This window comes from Drosophila gunungcola (assembly GCF_025200985.1).
Source record: "Drosophila gunungcola strain Sukarami chromosome 2R unlocalized genomic scaffold, Dgunungcola_SK_2 000006F, whole genome shotgun sequence".
In the NCBI taxonomy this organism is placed as follows: Eukaryota; Metazoa; Arthropoda; class Insecta; order Diptera; family Drosophilidae; genus Drosophila; species Drosophila gunungcola.
Window position 1 is genome coordinate 2764470 of NW_026453168.1, and position 19531 is coordinate 2784000.

Below are 19531 nucleotides of genomic sequence, written 5' to 3' on the forward strand. Positions count from 1 at the left end.
GCAATTAGCGGAAATCTAAACTGAAACTTTTTGTAATGATAAAACAATTTACACACGGGTTTGTTCAGCTGTTACCGAACTACAGTTCGTGTGTGCGTGTGTGTCAATTGGGGTTTGAGTTTATTTTGCCAAGTGACAAAGAGGACAAATTGATCGACAGATAGACCACACTCTAAGCTATTTCAAATCCAACCCTGTGCCCATAAATGCGCCATTAGCACTAACAAACGCATCTCCAAACTCCACTTGGCCGTAAAAATCCACCCCCCCTTCCACTCGAAGAAAAAGCACCCACCACCAAAGAGGCAAAAGCATTCATTGCACACACAAAAGAAAAATGGCATTTTATGCATTTCAAGTGCGTCTGCCTCCACTATCTGGCATCTATATATTTCTGCCTGGATGGGTTGGGGAATTACACTTATGTATCAGTGCCCCGGGTCTGTTTTTGATGGCCGGCCGTCCCGCACTTCGTGTGTCACAGAAACTGAAGTGTCAATTCCATCATAAGCCAAAGTGGCGCACATATCGCATAACGCATCTCATCTCGGAAAGGGGCCACAGATGACGACTGGGACAGGCCAAGAAAAAGAAAAATTATTGAACAATTTCACAATAACAAAACTGAAATGAGAGAAGAAAGCAAGAAAATGACAATTGCACCTCGATATATGTAGCATATGTCGAAGTTCGCAACGAAACTGAGATGCTCTCACCCTATAATAGGTAACTTGTTAGGGTAACTTATGTAACTCAAACTTCTAGATGCCAAAAAAGAATTAGATACTCTATGCCTAAAAGAAACCAATATAAACTAGCTTAGCTTTCTTTCAAAAAGATCGCCACTTCGTTTATTTATAGCAATTACTGTCGTTTTGGGATTATACTAAATCTAAGCAGTAAACGTTTACTAGAGTTAATTTGCATAACAACACGTTTTGCGCAATAAGCTTGTTTTGTATTTATACCATTAATTCGCCACCTTGGCATCTATATTTTGGTATAAATCAAAACAAAGTAGCAACTCTAAACGTTTAGGTGGTGAATTTGACTTTGAAGTATTATGTTAACCTTTTACCTATACCGCGATGTATTGCATCCTCTGACATAATCAATAACATCTATTAAAACAATCAATATTTGGGATTACAATCTTTGATTACTTTGACTTTGAATTATACTTTTAACCTTTTACCATGTACCGTAATCTTAAACATCGATTAGTACGATCATTACTTGGGATTACAATCTTTGCCCTTGAACAAGTAAAACTATTTACAGTGCGAAGTGTGTAAAACTGATCCAAGTTGTGAAAATCCCTAACAAATACTCTTCATTAACATCGATCATTTTAGCCGGGGCTTGAAGTCGTTGTACCTCACCCCAGTGAAATTAATAAAAACATCTGAGGGATACCCCACAGCACTTCTCGCTGGAATGGATTTTGACAGCAAACACGCCGCCGCAAAAGACATAGCGACAGATCCAATTCTCGCATCCAGTCTTGGCGGCGTTTTCACTTTGGGTGCGACAACTGCAGCGGCGGTCGCCATAATGATGAATACCTTTTTAATGAGCGGCTGACACATGCAGATGCACAAGGCGATGTCAGCCTGCGATTTATCATCTGGGAATCGGGAGCGTGATGGAGGGATGGTAATGGGGATCGGTACTGGGAGCTGCAGCTGGAACTGAATCTGAAACTGGGGCTGCTTCTCCGCCTGAAGCCGTTCCCTGATGCGTGGAATGACCCTAACCTACCCTATTTCAGCTCGGCTGATTGCCAACTATTGTGCGTTCAATTCCGTTATTGGGCTTTGACATGCAGAGTTCGCCGGCTCGGAAAAGTCAGTGCCACCAGGCGAACACGCATGCACTGAAGAAAATGCTTAACAGAGACTTGTGTAAAAGCAGCGATTGTGCGATTAGACTATGTCTCATATAAAACCAAACTTAAGCTAGGTTTTAATGCTGGCACATAAGAATAATGTTAGATATATATAGGAAGCTAGTTAGATAAATAAATAAAGTAAATAAAATGTTAGATACTTTCTAATTAAAAACTCTACAAATAAATAATTAATTTTGTGTTGAATAGAAGAAAGGTTAAGGTTAAAAACTTGTTAGTAAATGTTAGATGTTGGATTTCCAAACATATGCCTTAATTAAAGTTAAATTTGAAGTTCATTTACGTTTCCAAGAAACCAATTTAGCTGAATAAACTTTTTGTGAGGTATAAAATATTAATTGTTAACTTTGTTTATCATTTTGAAGACCTAACCTGTCCGTTATGGTTTTTCTTTTCTTGAGTTAATTTCTTCTTAATTAATTATATATTTTTTTTCTTATAAAATTGTTTTCTTTTTTCATTGCTTTTTGTGTACTTGTGTGTACATGTGTACATGTGTATACATTTAATGAAATATTCCCGTGCATAGTTTCAGTATTTGCCACTGCTCCCCAGCCATTTTCCAGCTGACCGTACTTGCTTTCTAATTAAAAGTTTGCCCTTAACGTTTGCTTTAAACGCAAGCAAGTTTCTGGGTTTGGTCGGTGGGTGGGGCACCCGAAATGAACCCCGACCGACCCCACCCCAATCCACCCGACACGACCTGCGTTTTACAACCGCCCAGCGCACACAACTAGGTGCCATTGTTGTTGTGTTGGGCCAGCGAAAATGTTTGTTGATAAATAGAATTTATATGTGGGTATGTGAGTTTATGGCCCGGCCTGGCCTGGCCCGGCATTCGTTATAGATGTGTTTGTTGGCCAAAAGAGGCCAAAAAGGGGGCGACAGGTGCCCCAGACCAAGGTGCGTTATCTGGCCAACGACAGCGGATATGGCCTATTGAGCCAGTGTTTATGGGTCATTAGGGTGCGTGGAGCGATGGCAAACAATTGGGCAAAATATCGGCGAGACCGTCACTCGGCTGGGGCTCCTCTAATTAACATGCCATTGTCCTTGAAGTGAGAGCGATACCGATCGCTTCCGCTTGGCCAAGTGCCAATCAAAAATCTGCATGCAAAACAACCGAGAGTTGAGGAGCGGCTTCGGTTAAAGCGTGGCATGCAAATAACTTTCTAAACCGACGGCTGCACCTTGTCGGCTTCCTTTTGGAGACAGGGAGCCGACGCACTGCGGAAAATATATATGTATTTTATAATCAAGTCAAGAAGCTTATGGATTAATGAGTGAATAATTCAGGAAGGTTTATGAAATTGTATATTAATTACTTGAAGTAAATGTAAAATTTAAATTGGAAATTGGTAACAATATTTAAGTTTTTAGTTAAATTCAAGCATTAAGGCAATGCCAAAACTTTTTCGAGTACATGGAAAACAATAGGCATTATTTACAACTTGTAATTATTATAATGCAGAAAGGTTAATGTTGGCTTATACAATTTTATACCAACAAAATAAATATAATATATAAAGATTTGCTTGTGAATTTTAAATGCAAATGGGTACAAGTCACAATAAAAAAATATATTCTCTTTATTTTAGGAGTACTTTATAGACATTATAGGCTTTAAAAATGTTTAACATTAAGCCGATTTAACCGAATTGCAAAACTGTTCGGTTCTCCAAGTGTTTGTCAAAATGCAAATGCGATGGCCACCATCGGCTCGCGCCTGTCAATCAGCGGAGGTCCCAGGTGTTTGGCCAGGTAAGCAGTAAGTGTCCACTTGACTTCCGTTTCGTGTTGGCTGCTCCTTGGTTCCCGGAATGAAACGTGACACACGCCGTCTCGGGATGGCTTTAATCTATTGCATTTGGCAGTAGTATTTACATGGCAGCCATTCGGCCCTTGTTTATATTTGCATAAATATTTACACAGACCAGCAGATGTGGATATGGCTGTGGCTTTTGGCTTTTGGCGCCTCCTTCCCATTGACTTGTATTTCGAGTTGCCAATGTCTGTACGATCCATTGTGAGGGATTGGATACTCATACTACAAGAGGGATTAGGACTTTACTGCGATCTCATTTCGATTCGGCAACATGGCACTCAATTATGTCGTCGTAATTTCCTGTTTGGCACAATTATATGATGCTTATCGCCAGCTCGCTTTTTAACCATATTCGGTTGCGCTCATATGAAGCGTGTATAATAAATCTCCGAGTCGACTTGTCGTCAAATTATGCAAATTTCCAGTGTGGGCTCACTATCAGTTGGTGATCAAAAAGAGCCAGGGAGGGGATTTACCTTCTATATGTGGGTCATCAGCGTATCGATAACATCAACGCATTGTCAGCTCGGGAAAAGGGTGTTGAAATGAGAGCTAGAGGCAACGGCAAAGCCAACTACTCGCATTTCTCATCACGCCCACGCAGTTTTGGAGCAGCGCTGGGAAACAATGGCATAACTACTTAGCGGGGCCCAAAGCCTTGTGCAAACGCACAGATGCAGATGCATCCACTTTTGCCCTCTTGTTTGACTTTGCCTAACACTTTGTGCCATACTTTTTCAACTGACAAAATACACATTCTCACGAAGGAGAATGGTGATAGTGATGGCGACACTTAATTTGAAGATTTTGTAGCTTTAATAGCAAAAGAAATGTATGTAGGATATAAAAATGTTTTAACCAAGTAATAGATTGTACTTTAGTTGCTAAGATTAATTTTGAACAAATAGAATGTATTAGAATGTATGTTGAAAACCCAAACTAATTCCATTACTTGATTATTGATTAATATTTAACTAATAACAACTTCATTTAAACATTAAAATTCGTTTGTATTTAGCCCAAAAGAAGGAAAATAAGTAATAATAGTTGGATCACCTAAAATCCTTAGTTTTTAGGTGAGAAAGAGCTTGGCTAGATCTGACGTGAACATAGCTATAGTGACACCCTCGAATTAAGACCTCATTCTAGAGTAAACCATGCAGACAAGAGGGACAGAGTGACACGCCTATTTGGGCTACACTGTTGGATTTGTTTCAACTCTGCGAAATGGGTTACATGCGAGGAGGCGAGGGCCCTTTGGCCAACAAACAAAAAACAAACACAGGCTGCGAGAGTGAGAGGGGCGCTGAGTGGGAGCAAGATGCAGTGCCCGATGTGCAGCGGAGCATGGAGTGCACTAAGCGCGGATTTATAACGGAAGCTTAGCCCGCTCGCCAGCACATGAATAAATTAACACAAGAACATATGTACGCCTAAGTGCCTGTATGTAACGGTGAAGGCATACAGAACAAACACGCCCCCCGGGCACATTGGTTTTTAGCAACTACTTGCCATATAAGGCCGTGAGATACAACAGCAACCAACGATTAAAATCGATCTTCAGGCCCATAAATTATGCAATTCAACAAACGGAAAATGCACTGCTCCAGCAGACAGTAGCTCACTATAGAGTTGCAAGATAGCACTATTCTATAAGATGAGATAGCTGCTACAGATCAAGTTCCATAAGTAGAAAGTATCGAGTGTGTGGCACTTTAAAACTTTGGTCTGAGTTAAAGTTCTAAAACTGATTAATTACAAGTGCTAGTCACTTCAAAAAATTGTATATGTTGTACTTAAATATACGCTCATAATGTCTGAAAACTTTTTTACATAGTTTTGAAGTTTTCGTTTAAACTTTAGGCTTTTTGGGAAAAATAGAAAAAAAGTTAGTGAAGTTTTTAGTGTTTTTTTTTTTAATAAAGTTACACCCATATGCCTTTAAAATCGTTTATAAAAAATGCTTTAGACTGATTTTTTATTTTTACTTAATTGAATTTTTTATTTTAATCACAGAAGATTTGAATTTATCAAGACAAGGTTCATACTCGTTAATCAAAGTTAAAGAGCGTTAAATCATTGTTCGCCCCATAGAAGCTTGACTGTATGGGAGCCCCCGCTTGGAGGAGGCTGCAACTTCATCTGCGTGTGGCCAGTGTTTTTTTCTGTTTCAGTTTCTGTTTCAGTTATAGTTTCTTTTTTTCAGCCCACGCTCATGTCAGTGGGCACCCACAAGCAGAGCGCAAAGCTCTGGCAGTTGGACATTCGGACACTCGGACAGCTGGACAGTTGGGCGGTTCAACTTTAACTTCGATTTTCAATATTCATGACAGAAATGGGGGCGGCGGTGAATTCGAACGTGGAGTTTGGGGGGAGAAGCCTGGTTCGAATGGCAGTCGAAAATTATGGCAATTACTGCAGAGTACTGTAAATTATTTGCTCTGGCGACCTCATTGTCAGCATACACACACACACACACACACACTTGTTGGAAAATTCATAACAGCATGTGTGCAAATATTCCCACATGCACTTTACAGTTGCTGTTTAATAATTCGGTGTGTTTAATGCAAATTGAGCGTTTAGCAGCCGTCAGTAGGCAGAGGAAAATGATCAACTAAATGGGTTCATGATTCGTATAATAAGCATGAGCAACTTTTTTACCTATTTTAACATCATTGAAACTATTTAATAGTATATATGAAAACCTCTGGTGATGCGTTTGCTGTTTTAAAGCATTTTATAAGACCTTATCAAAATGGTGATTATTTTATGGACTCTACTTTTAAACCTATGTTTCGATACCTAACATAAACAAATTAAATGCAAAGTTTTTGAAATAAAAAACGTCTTCTTTCTTTATGAATTACTTACAAATCCATATCATTTATATATTAAACCAAAGAAAATCTCATTTATTTCCTGAGTGGATAAGTATTTGGAAAGCGTTCAGCAAAAATGACCACTCAGTGGGTCACTCATCACCAAGGAATCCGCTTAAGCTCGTAAGTTCTTATCTCTGTATTCGGAGACCACAATTATGCCTCTTGGCTTATCGGCGTGAGCAGACGTCAATTACAGTGTCCGCATAATTATGCCCCTCGAAATCGCTCTTAAAAGACGGCACGAGATTCCGTCCATCTCCAGTTCCCCGGGAACGAGAACGCGAACGGAACGAGAAGTGCGGTAGTAAGCGCCTTATGCGGCTTATTTGTAGGTCGTATAAAACGAAGTCCCCCCGCGACGGCTACTTGCTTTATTTTATTTACTTTTTATACGCATTTGTGCAATATTTATTTTTATGCCAACTGCAATGGCCAGTGATAAGCGCTGGACGGCGGATGAGACGGAGTTTGGGGAGCAGGGGATATACACTATATATAGGGTAGAGAAGGGAGAAATGGGAGAAAAGGAAGCAGACGAGACCAGCGACAGCGGAAATTTATGGTCGTCGCATAAAACGCATAATCAGTGAACGAATGTTGCCACAAAGCCAGAAAAAGAACAAGAGGCACGGGGTACTGGGGACTGGGGACTGGGGGCTTAACCAAATGACCGATGGATAGGGAATCGCCAAAGCTATAGCTATAGTTATACTGGAACAATTCCCCCCCTGGAGCCATCATCCGTATATTCGAACTTAAGCGCTTCGATAGAAATGCAAATTCAAGCTAAACTTGTGCGTAACTTATGGCTTCTGTATATGTGCACTGAAGAAAAAAATAAATATAATTCTTGCTTTGATTTTATTTATTTAAACAAAATAAATGTCTGTGCTTATTTTAATAAATAAATACATTCCATTATTTTGATAAATATCATAAAATAAATTGAAAAAAAATAACATAAATATTAATATTTTTACCTAATGTTCTTGAGTCTAAGAGATTACAAAAATAAAAAAAAATGTTTTTTTAGGCAAAATTTTAACAAATAAAAGTAAGGGAAATAAAACTAGTGAGTAAGACAAAAAAATAATTGCTTTAAAAATTGCTATAAAAAATACTTACACTTTTTAATGCTTATTATGATAAATAAATAATAGATTACAAAATTACCCATATAAATAATAATGGTCTTTATATAGTATGTCAAACAGTATGTTTTTAGACTAAATGTATGATTTATGGCCCAGTTATAATTGTCTTTATAACAAAAAAGCTTTTCAGGTCTAAAGTTAAGAGGTAACTTATGATTAACAACGTATTCTTTATCCAAAAGATTTATTTTGCTTTTATTTGAAAGATATTTTTAGCTTTTGTTATTTTTAGTTTTTGGACACGGTTTTCCACAGTCCATGTTGTGCACACATAAGCTGGATGAGTCAGTGCTAAATTGGTCCGCCTAAAGTGCAACGTTTGCACTCTGCACCTTGCCGCCTTAGGCACTATTTCACTGTCAATTGATCGGGTGATGGCTTGATGGGATGATAGGATGATGGGATGGAATCGGGCAATCGGGCAGCGGTAATTGCGGGTCTGCGTTAATTAAAGCCCTGTAATGTCATTAGCTGGCCTTTTGACTCTCGCGTCTCTCTAATTAGGTTTGCATCTAACGCAGGATGATAAAGATGATGATGATGATGATGATGATGATGGCTGGGAGTCTGCGGATGATGGAACAGAGGATGGCTGACGCACTTGCACGCGATGCGATACTTCGCGTCTCACTTAATTACCGACTGCCAATGGCCAGCTTGATAACAGTTAAATTGATTTTGATTGCTTTATTCGATGCCTATAAATCAAAGACGAATGGAAATTCTATGGGGCACGTGGGCAGCAGAATACTCGGCTGGGGCTGAAGCTGGAGCTGGAAAAACGATACGCGCGATATGGACACCGATATGCTGGGAGACCGATATATAGGCATAGGCATAGGCATAGGCATAGGCATATATATATGCATCGGTACTGGCCACTGCCCACTTGTCCGGTGTCAACGTCAAACACGAAACGAAACATTTTGTGCGATTAGCTTGTAAGATTGTTTGCAGCTCTTTTTTGTGGCCATTTATTCAACTGCAGTCGGCAGTTGGCCGGCAGTCTGAAGTCGGCAACTCGATAGTTAGAGTGTGTAAAACTGGATTGCAGCTGGACCGGGCTAAGAGCTAAAAGCCAAAAGGGTGAGAGGGGCAGTGGGGCAGAAGCTGGCTTAGATGTGAACGTAGACAATGCTGGCAAGCCAAAAGCATTTTGGCCTCATGGTGATTTCGTTTTTTTCTACTCACTACTTTTTGGCCAGTGTTTGCCCACTCGAATGCCTCCGAGTGGCAATTTTATCGAATTATTTGCACTTAGCTGCAAATTCAATTGGAAATAACGAGCGACTTTTCGTTGTTAGCACTGGGATGCTGACGATACGAGTACTTATGCATGTACGGTTACGGGTACGGGTACATATATCCCAATCCCCTTAGGCCCCCAAACAGCAGGTGATCCCATGCACTTTGCACACTCAAAGGCACAAACACAATTGATATCTCTGTCGCAGTCTATTTGGGTCGTGTCAAAAATCGCCGCAAGGTGGTAACCCCCATCAATTGAAGTTGTGCAGTAAACATGGACTAAGAAAGAAATATATTTTTAACCAGCTACTTAAAGTTTTTTGAAAAAAATTTTAGATTTACACAATTATATCAGAAATTGCCAGAAAAGAAGTACCAAAATGTATACAAATCAATTTTAATTAATTTAATTGAAAAATCCCAGATAATTTTAACTATAGAAAGATTAAAATTATATTGAATATTTTATACCAAAAACTTAAATTTGTATGTACTTCGTAATAGTGTTTATTGTACTAAGCATTCATTTTTCTTGGTGTATTGCTTAGTGCAACTATGTGCTGAGATCATTTTATGAGCTGCCTCTGCATAGTTTCTCTTAGCCTATATTTACTATACTTGATGTGGTATATATTTTTGCATTGTGCAACGGCTTGGCCGCCTGTTTAATTTTTTCGGAATTTGCCGATAAGCGACGTGAGCAATAGGAAATATTTTGACACTTCTTTATGGGGCAATCTAAAAAATATGCCGACTATGCAATGGCGATATGGAAACCACTTTGTATTCCAGCGAAGTGAACAATTACCGAAAAAATTGGTTGGGAAACTGTTGGCCGTAGTTGAAATTAAGAACCAAGGCCGAAAGCAAACTGATCTTTTTTACTTATTTTTTTTTGTATATTTCAGGCAAAACGAGAAGGATTGCGATGAGGATGACAAGGACGATGTGCTTGACTTAATGCCGCCACCGCCGAATTATATACAGATCTCCCAGGGCAGGATTCAGTTGGTTCATCAGGCAAGGACGCCCTTGGAATCGGAAGCGGGAACACTCTCCCTGGAGCGACATGGAGGCTCGATTACCGGATCCGGCGGCTGTGATAAGGTGAGTTTTTGTTGCCATAATTAACCCCAGGCTTGGTATTTGGTAACTCCCAGCTTTTGGTATCGACATAAAGGCACGTAGCGCTTTTGGGATAGACGTAGACCCATCCAATTACAGACAATCAGCTCGAATCAAATCATAGTCCCCCGCATACAGCTATTACTGCCCCTTCATCAACTAACCTTCGCCTGTGGTGTTTGTGAGTGGTTAACCCATTTTCTACCAACGGAAAGGGGGAAAGCAAAAAATGAGCAGCTCGCTTTCCATTGTTGGCGTGTGGAGAATTTTCCCAAAGTGCGGCATGCAAATGCAAGCGAGACTCTCGGCGAGGCAAACACCTTTGAACTCGGCTTTTCAGTTTGAGCCACTTGAACTCGTTAACGTGCCATTTGAGACACATCGCAGCGGCGTTCCACAGATTGATGAAGGACTTCTCATGGCGCTGGGACTGGGTCTGGGGCTGGTCTGGGGCCAAATGCCCTCTTGACATGCGAATCTCGGGACGCGGGTCACGCCAACGTTGAATCGTCTGCCGCTGCATTAATCCACCAATTTCTCCCCAATTTTCCAACAATTCCAGTCTAATTGATCGCGTATAAATGCCGACAAACACTAGCTGGCCAGCGTTTCCCATGGATCGTATGGTGCTCCCATATGCCCGCTCCATGGCATTCGCATTCGCATTCGCATTCGAATTCGAATTCTCGCTGCTGCTCACGTTCCGACTTCCGTGACGTTTTAATAGCACTAAGTATGGCGCATGCGCAGCAGCTGGAGTTGATTTATGGTAGTTACAGGCCGCATCCATCGGTTGCATGGATGGATGGATGGATGGATGGTCCATAAGCGGCTGCAAATGAGCCGGGCCAGCTGGAACGTGGTAACTGCTCCATGTAAATGGCAGTTGACGCGGTAATGCTTCCCAGAATCCACTGGAGAAGTCACGGCTCCTGCTAATTGAACCCACGAATCCGCTCCAGAGGCTGCGTGTTTCGATTACCAAGCTCCATCCTCAATCCTCCATCCGCCATCCGTCGGCTGGAGGACAGACAGACACCCACTCGCGGCAAATTTGCCAAATGGCATCTCGATTATTTGTGCACACACAATGGACCTGATGCACTGCATCCATGGCTGTCATCAGAACCCAGTCACGTTCTCTCCCCATAAGTTGCTGCCGTGCTGTTGCTGTTGCTGTTGCTGCTGCTGCTGCTGCTGCTGCTGCAGTTGCAACTGTGCAGTTTTGCTCTGGCGACGAGTGATTGAGGAGGGTTCAACGAACTGCCAGCTATTTATTTGCTGTGTTTGTTCAGACTTCTTACCCCGGATCCCGCCTCAGCTTCTGGCTCAGATTCCCCGATTCTCCGATTCTGCTGCACATGCGCACAGTTTCGCCAGCTGGAATAGAAGTCTATGGGCTGGCATTGTTGTCGCCGTCTCCATTTCATTGCATGCATTAGCATATGGATATGTGTGTACCTACTTCTGCTTATTTGTTTACACAGAAAAAAGTCTCGAAGTGGAGAAGCAAATACTTTCCACAAATCGATAAAAAGAGAAGAGTAACTGTGTTCTTATATGAAGAAATATGCGACTTGACTTCCTAAGACATTTAATTTAATGGTTTAAGACGAACAATTAAAATACATTTCTGCTTAAAATGTTTTTTTTTAATTCATACTTTTAAATCTTTTTTATTAAAAAGTTATTTCAAAAGTCAGGCCAAGTCCCTAAGGTATTTACTATTTTTTAGAATGAGTAAACATGTATTTTGAAATTAATTTATACCTACAGTTTAGCTATAATACTTAAACTAAAAACGGTTAAAATCTTCAAAATTGTTACATTCATTTTTCTCTGTGTAAGACTGGCTGCTCCACCTCGAGACTGGATAATTTCCTGCCACAAATCATGGCATTCATTCTCGCTTAGTTGGCCAACTCTTTTGGCCATTCATAATCATGCTTGGATCGTAATCTTTATAAATTCTCTCTCGTTACGGCAGAACAACAAAAATCAATTTATCTATTGCGCAAAAAAGGCCGAGTTGAAAACAAAAACCATGCTTCGAAAGACAACACACAACCCATTTTCCTCAAGCTATAAAAATTATTTTTACAACTTCCACAACTAATATTAAGTGTTTAACAAAACAGAAAGCAGAAAAAAAAAAATCGAAAAAAGCAAACTGGTGTTTTACGAGCGGCGGCGTCACATTAGTTGTTTTGTTTCTGTGATTTTTGTTGTCTGTTGGAGCCAAAAACCATTGCCGCCTGGCCATTTTTAGGCAGGGGAAAACTTTGAAATTGCCATTGCCATTTCCATTTCCTGCCCACGCCCCCTCCCCCTTCTCTTTGACTCCTTTTGTAAGTATATACCTATATATATCGGTATATAGTTCACTAAGTAGCTGATCTCTTCGGAGCTTTTCCTTTTCGATTTAGACCCAAAAACTTCAGTTTTTGTGCCACGGTTCCTCTGTGGCATGTCAGCCTTGCTCTCGGTGAATTATTGGCCATGCACACCTGCAACCTGCCCACTCACCACCCCCCGAACCCACTTCAGCCCACTTTGGCCCACTCTTGCACCTGCCCCAGACCTTCTCCTCATCGCGTGCGGATTAAGTCGAAAGCTTATTGTGTTTTTTGGTCCGAATGCAATGTTGCATTCGCTTCGAAAATCGGGATTGTGCCCAAAAGAGTTCAATGATTTGCTTTTTACACCTCGAATCTGTTTTCTGTTTTCGTTGCGGTGACAAGATCGTAAATTAATTTCAATTGCTTTTCTTTTTTTTTCGAGCTGCTATAATTATTTTTCTCACTTTGCCGCCAACAGTGCTGTCACTTGAAATAATAGCTAGAATATAGTAAAAAATTACCTCTTTATTAAACTTAAAAGTTTGGAAATTAGTGGAAGTTCTCAGGGTCAAGTTCTAATGTCTGACTCAAACTATAAAGAAATTGTGGGCTTACACTGAAATGTTACTAACTTTAGGCAATAAACAGGTCTTAGGTTTAAACAACACAGCAGGAAAGACTATATTTATTAATGATGTGGGTTACTAATGATATGGTTTCTCTATATAATACAGTATTCTAAAAAAACAATACAAAATTATAAATATTTTTGATACAAAAATGTATATTTAAAAAAAAACGTAAGCTTAAGCAATTACATCTTTTTAATTAGAAAGTAAAGCTTCTGGGCAGCACTGAAATCGCTTACAAACACAAACACAAACCCCATTCACATTCACACTCACAAACTTCATTGGTTCACTGGCCACATATACACGGAAAATTGAAGAAAAACACCCATGCACATATTCAGCTAGCTTTAACTTTTCGTTTTTGGGAATTTAGCCGTAGCATTTAGCCTTCTTGCGCTGCTTCCTGAGTTTTTGGTTTTTCTGTTTTGTTGTTCTTGCAGGATGTGTTGGAGAAGCGGATGATTGAAGTTGAAGGCGCTCTGCTGCGTTTGCAGGAGCAGTTCCAGAAAGTGAGTACTCCTACGGAAATGTATCTATCCATTCGCATCCACATATCCATGTCCATTTCCATTTCCATCTCCTGCCCCCTGCGATGTTGAGACGTTATTACCCAGCCCGGACATTGCTCTCGAAATGAACTTTGAATTTGATGTCGCCGGAGTTGGGATTTCGGCCCGTTCCCAAAGCATTTTAATTTCCTGTGCGGTCAGCGTGTGAGAGATTTTGTTTCGGGAGTGGGTCTTTGGGCGGGGTTCAGATGGACATGGGGGTCATTAATCGTGTTCAGTCGTTTGCGCTCTGTGCGGTTTATGCGGTCTTGCTGGCCAACAAGGTCGCCTGGGTGGGCAATTAAAAGTTACAAGCTTAAATTACATGCATATGTACCAACATCAAATTATCCGACTGGAGAAGTAAAAGGCAAAATGTCCCATAAATATAGGACTATTCTGAACGCCCATATCAAGTTCAACATATTTGGGACAAAACAGTAACATCGACTTAAAGAGACTTGAATTACAGAGCTTATTTTCTCAATTACGTAAAATAAAAGGTTTTATTAATAAATGAAAGTTAGTTGGATTAAAAGTATCGTGTTCTGAGCTCTTAATATATCCTTTTCAATTAATCTAATAAATCTACTTGTATGTATTATATTTCTGTAAGAAATTAAGAAAGTATTGAAAGTTGTTTGCAATGCTCAATAAGTTTTTTCATACTTATAAAATAAATTGATTTATCATTTTATCATAGATGATTTAAAGTCTATATTTATGAGAGCCTTCTAGCTAATGAACTCAATGCAAATATAGCTAATAATGCATACTCAAGCTTTCTAGTAGTTTGCGAAAACTTTCATGCAAATTGGCCAACATAAACTCTCATAAAATACGTCTTAGAAAAACTGGGCATAGGAAATTCCGCTGTTTATTACCTTCGGTCTACTCGATCAAAGCCCTCTCAATAGCAAATCACAATCTAAACTGTCATCACAATGGCCGGAGGATGCCCCTTGTCGGGCCGAAAGAAAGTTTAATGGCCGGAACTTTCCGGCGGAAGGAGCTCGGCTTGGCATACGCATTTCCGGATTTAGGTAATTGAATTTGATAACAAAAAAAAAAACGTAGAACGAGCCAGAGCCCCGAAAACGAGTTAACTGTTTGGAGTTTATGGTGTGAAAAGGAGCAGCGTGCGGCATCCATTTTACGCCCACACCCATTTTTTGGCCAATGATTTCCGCAGCCAAATGGCCACCCGCCGCCTGCTGTTCCTGATTTTCACAGGAAGCGGCGGAGACAAAACGCGTCGAGAGGAAAAGTGGAAAAGTGCTTTCTGCTCTGTTTTGGCCCGTTCTCGTTCTGGCCATTGCCTGTTTTTCTATGCTTTTGGCAGGAGGCCCAGCTCGCAGCAGAATTTACGAGTGTGGCAGTGGCAGTTGCCCCCGACTTCCCATTCTTCGCCTTATCATCTCGCCAGGCTGTGAGCGTGGTCCATGCATGGGAATCCGATTACGGCACTCGGAAAAAAAGAGACCTTAAGTTATATAATATTTTTATCTAAACGCATTTAAAAGTTAGAACCTTTTTCTACTGGATTTTAGCTATACCGATTTTATTATTTTTTTATTAAAATGTTAAATTAAAACATAAATATATTCATATCATGCTCATTTAAAACGTATGTTGTACAGATCAACAATATATATTTACCTATTAAAAATATATATTTAATAAGAATTTTTGATAAGCTTCTAGTAATTTATTAGCCAAAAATAATATAATTAACATAAAGTTTCATATTTCGGGGTCATAAAGAATTTTTTAGAAATATTCAAAATGCAGATAATTTTTTTCCAGTGCATGGGCATATGCGGATGCTGTTTTTTTTTTTATTTTTGCACCACAAGGAGTTTTGGAAGGAGTGGAGGAAGTGGGCGGAGTGGATACATGAGCTACCGTTGCCACTGTCCCAACTTCCAGCTCCTTTGGCAATATTTCTGCACTTTATCTGTCTGTAAATAACGATTAACTATGCTCGCTGCTCCCTCAGCTGCCTTTGCGTTTTTCGTTGCTTTTGCTTTTGGTTTGGCGTTTGCTTTTGCCTTTGGCTTTGCCACTGTCCTTCGATTTCACTTAGTCAAAGTCGCTCCCCCACAATGCGGCTGTATGTGTACTTTATTGTTATTGGCATATCAGTGGCTCAACGGAAGTGGGAGAAGAATGCACTGAAAAAAATAGATCTAACATGTCATTTAATAATTACAGAATATAAAAATGCTATTTTTAAACATTTTTATATAAAAAGAAAATACCGAAACGATAGCTATAAGCTCAACAAATATTAATTCAACAGGGAGTTAATACTCGAGCCTCTATCTTAACCTCGCTAACAAATTAAATCTTTACGGTTAAATATTTTAAATTAAACTTGTTGTGTATTATTTGGTCAATTGTCTCGCTGTAAACATTGGTAGTTTATTAATATTACTATTTTAATACTCCAATGCTTGTAAATATTTTGATAAGGATATATTTTTCTCCAAGTGAAAAGAGGAGCGGGAGTTGGCAATCCATTGACAAGTCGGGCCACCAAAAGTGTGAATGTTGCAGAATTCTTTTTCGGCTCCCGAGGCTAAAATTGGCAGAAGAGAGAAGAAATGGGGGTTAAGGGGCGGACTTAGACAGCCTGTTGGCCATGTGGCATGCAATAAATGGCACGATTCAATGAATATCCATCTTCCGATTCGGCATGCTATCCCCATCATCGTCATTCTCATTCCCAGACCCACTTTCATCATCATTCTCATCTGTTTCTTATTCGGTGGAAAGGAGAGTGTGGGTTTACTTTAGTGTAATTGATTTCCAGGCCAAGAACCCTGCGATTATGGTCTCTTAATTGATAAGAAAGCCGTCCTTCAAAGGGTTTTAGCCCCCTAACTTTCGTTGCTATAGCTATAGGTTTCCGCTTTCAAGTCTTCCATCTTCATCCTGCTCAAATTGCTGACAGTTGCCGTTTTTACCAATTTCTTTCTTGTTACAACAGCTGAGCCCTTGTCCGTAAAGTTAAAGCACATGGCAACACGACATTTAATCCTTTGTCCCCTCAAATATTTGTGTTTGTTGTACGAAATGCTGGCAAACAAATGAAAGAGGCAGATGACTAAACGGAAGTTTTGTTTATTTGTTTGCCTTTAATCAGGCGACAGATCAACAAGCCGAATCTGAATGGATTGGCATGTGCTAATGAAAAGTTGACTTAGGGGCAACAGAAGAGAAACAGGAAATCGGGAGAAGGGAGAAGGGAGAAGAGTGAAGAGATGCACAATGCACAACTTTCGCCAACAGCACGTGCTCAATTTTTAATTCCAATGGAGGTCCAGCCCCTCCAGTCCATCTCTTTGCCACCCTCGCTTCCTCCTCCCACTCCCCTTGTTGCCCTGGAAATCTGCGCCTTTAATAAGCTCAGCTGCATTCAGTTTAAGAAAATGGAGAGCTGGAGTGAATGGGGCAAGGAGAATACAGAATACAGTCAAGCTATCACAGGTTAAGCTCAGGAAATTTATTTTTATTTACAAAATATTTTATGTTTTACTTAAACTGTAACGTTAAACTTATTTGGATTAAAACTTTTTTTTTAAAGGCAATCACTATAAACGTTTCTTTATTATCTTAAAAAATTTCATTGAAAAACTATATTCTAATATTAAAATAACTGTATATATACGAAATTATAAGGAGATTTGAAATTCTATTTTGAAAAGTCAGATCAAAATAAAAAAAAAGAGAGATTTCTGAAAAAGTAATAGATTAACAGCTTTTTTTTAAATTAAAGAAAATTTGGTTTTTATAAAAAAAAACATTATTCTTTAATAAAAGTCAAATGTGTTTGAAAAGATTTCTATTTCGTGGATTTCTTAATTGTGTTTCGTAAAATGTTAGTTTCTAGATTCAAACCATCGTTGAGTGGAGGTTCCACTGTAACGGAGCAAAGCAAAGGAGGCAAAAGAAAAACTGTCGCTGTCAACTGTCAAGAAGGGGGCGTGGTCCTGGTCTCGGACGATGTCACTTGAGTGGCACTTGGTTCGCTTACAAGAGCCATCGAAGTGGCGAGAAGTGGGGGGCGGGCTCAAGATGAAGGAGAGAAGTCGCAGCATGAGCATTTTTTATTATCCACATCAGAAGAGGGTTCCTTCGTGCCTCCCATCGTCATCATCATCATCATCATTCAGAGTCTTCTTCTTCTGCTTTTGAATTGCTAATAATTTTGTCGCAAGCGTTTGATGGTTTACTCACTCGGAAATGAAGGCACCACCGCCGAAGTTGCTGCAGCACCACCTATAGCCATTCCCAGTCCGATTGCAACCACCCATCCGTGGCGCCCAGTCCGGAACTAGAGTTATGTACATAACTGAATATGTATAGCCATAAATTTGGGGTAGGTCAGAGGCACTCTGGAGTGTAATATTGTTGCACATACTTATTGCTAGTCGCCGTTAATGCAGAGAAAGCCACCCTTTTAACGTTTACCCCCAGGATCCTCATTGAGTTTTTTAAAGCTAAATCTAAAGCCAACTTGATGATTCATACGCCCCCTCAAACCTGAAGAGAATTTCAGAACTACCACCACTATACGGCATATGGGGAGGTCGTTTCAGAGACCCTTGACAAAAAAGTGCAATGCAATTAATTTTTCGCGAAACTTTTTCGGGGAAGGGAATAGCTACACACAGAGAAAATGCCAATAAAAAGAACTATAGATATTGTACAATTTTTAAAGTGATAGGAATTGGTAAAACCGATACAACATTTTTAAATTTCGCAACATAAAATAGCTTAGTTTATCTAAATGTTGTCTCATGATTTAAAAATATGTGTAATAATAATAGCCAATCCAATTTTTCTAAATTTATAAAGAAAGTACATATGAATTTTATGATACAATTAATCAAATGAGTGATTTATTTTCCTGTGTATACTTTTTTAAACTTCCCTTTTCGTGTTGCTCAAGTGACGTTTTAGTGTTTGCATTTGACGCATCGGACGAGAAATTCACCATGTGAACGGATCACCACCAGTTCCAGTATATAGATATAGGGTTGGTCTTCTGCCTCGCATCTGCGAAATGTTTATTTTATTGTTTTCTCATCTCCCTTCCACTCCCACGGTCGCGGTTCATTAAATTAAAAACGGCCAATTCGAGTATTCCAATTCGGAGTAATACATCAAAAAACATCGGCTTTTTGGGGAGAGAGAAGAGGGTGTTGTTGTGCCGGCTGTTGCAGCTGATCGAAGTGGGTGGAGAAAGCGGAAGGGGGGGGCGAAAGCTGGTTCCCAGCAGCTGTTCTCTTATAGAAGTGCGGCGAATTCGCCAGTCTCTCTCTCTCTCTTGCGCTCTCTCTCTTGTTTTTCACCTAAACTCCAACGAGAGGGTTGTTTTCCCAGTTCCTTGCTCATTTATGTCCTTTTTATCATTGATTCGCCGGCTTTCGGGAGTAACGCAAATGTTCGCCATCGGTCGCGTGTTTTTTTAAACATTTTTTTTCTTTTGCCTTCCTGGAAATTATATCTTTTCTAATTTGAGCTACGTTGTTTTCTTTCTGCACAAATTTATTCATCTTTGGGGACAGTCACCCTTCCCTTCCCATTTACTCTTCAGTCAGACGCTTTTTTGGACTCCAACTTCGGTTGTTATTTTAACGGTTTTGTGGTCTCGGAAGTTTTCCAAAGTTTGTGCACCAGTAACAGAAAAAAAAAAAACAAACTCAAGGAATCATCAGAGTAATCTCATTTCGAATGGAATAAACTGTAACAATAACAAGGAGTAAGAATGGTAAGAATCAATGGGGGAGTTGTGGAGGATTTTAAACTTTCAAAATGGAAGACGGCCACCCGCCATTCAATCTGCATGTTAATTAAT

General features: G+C 39.8%; 1 protein-coding gene across 6 annotated transcripts in view; it reads left to right on the forward strand.

The window, feature by feature from the left end:
- LOC128254633 (uncharacterized) overlaps positions 1–19531 on the forward strand; it is a 40496-nt gene that overhangs the window by 12747 nt on the left and 8218 nt on the right. For 2 of the 6 annotated variants that reach the window (XM_052983815.1, XM_052983817.1), the window contains exons 3-4: positions 9930–10128; positions 13558–13626. In XM_052983815.1, coding sequence (XP_052839775.1) covers positions 9930–10128; positions 13558–13626 — 268 coding nt within the window. Of the gene's footprint in view, positions 1–9929; positions 10129–13557; positions 13627–18741; positions 19445–19531 lie in introns of those variants that run through there. The other 4 variants (XM_052983816.1, XM_052983819.1, XM_052983821.1 and 1 more) reach the window with 3 other exon arrangements.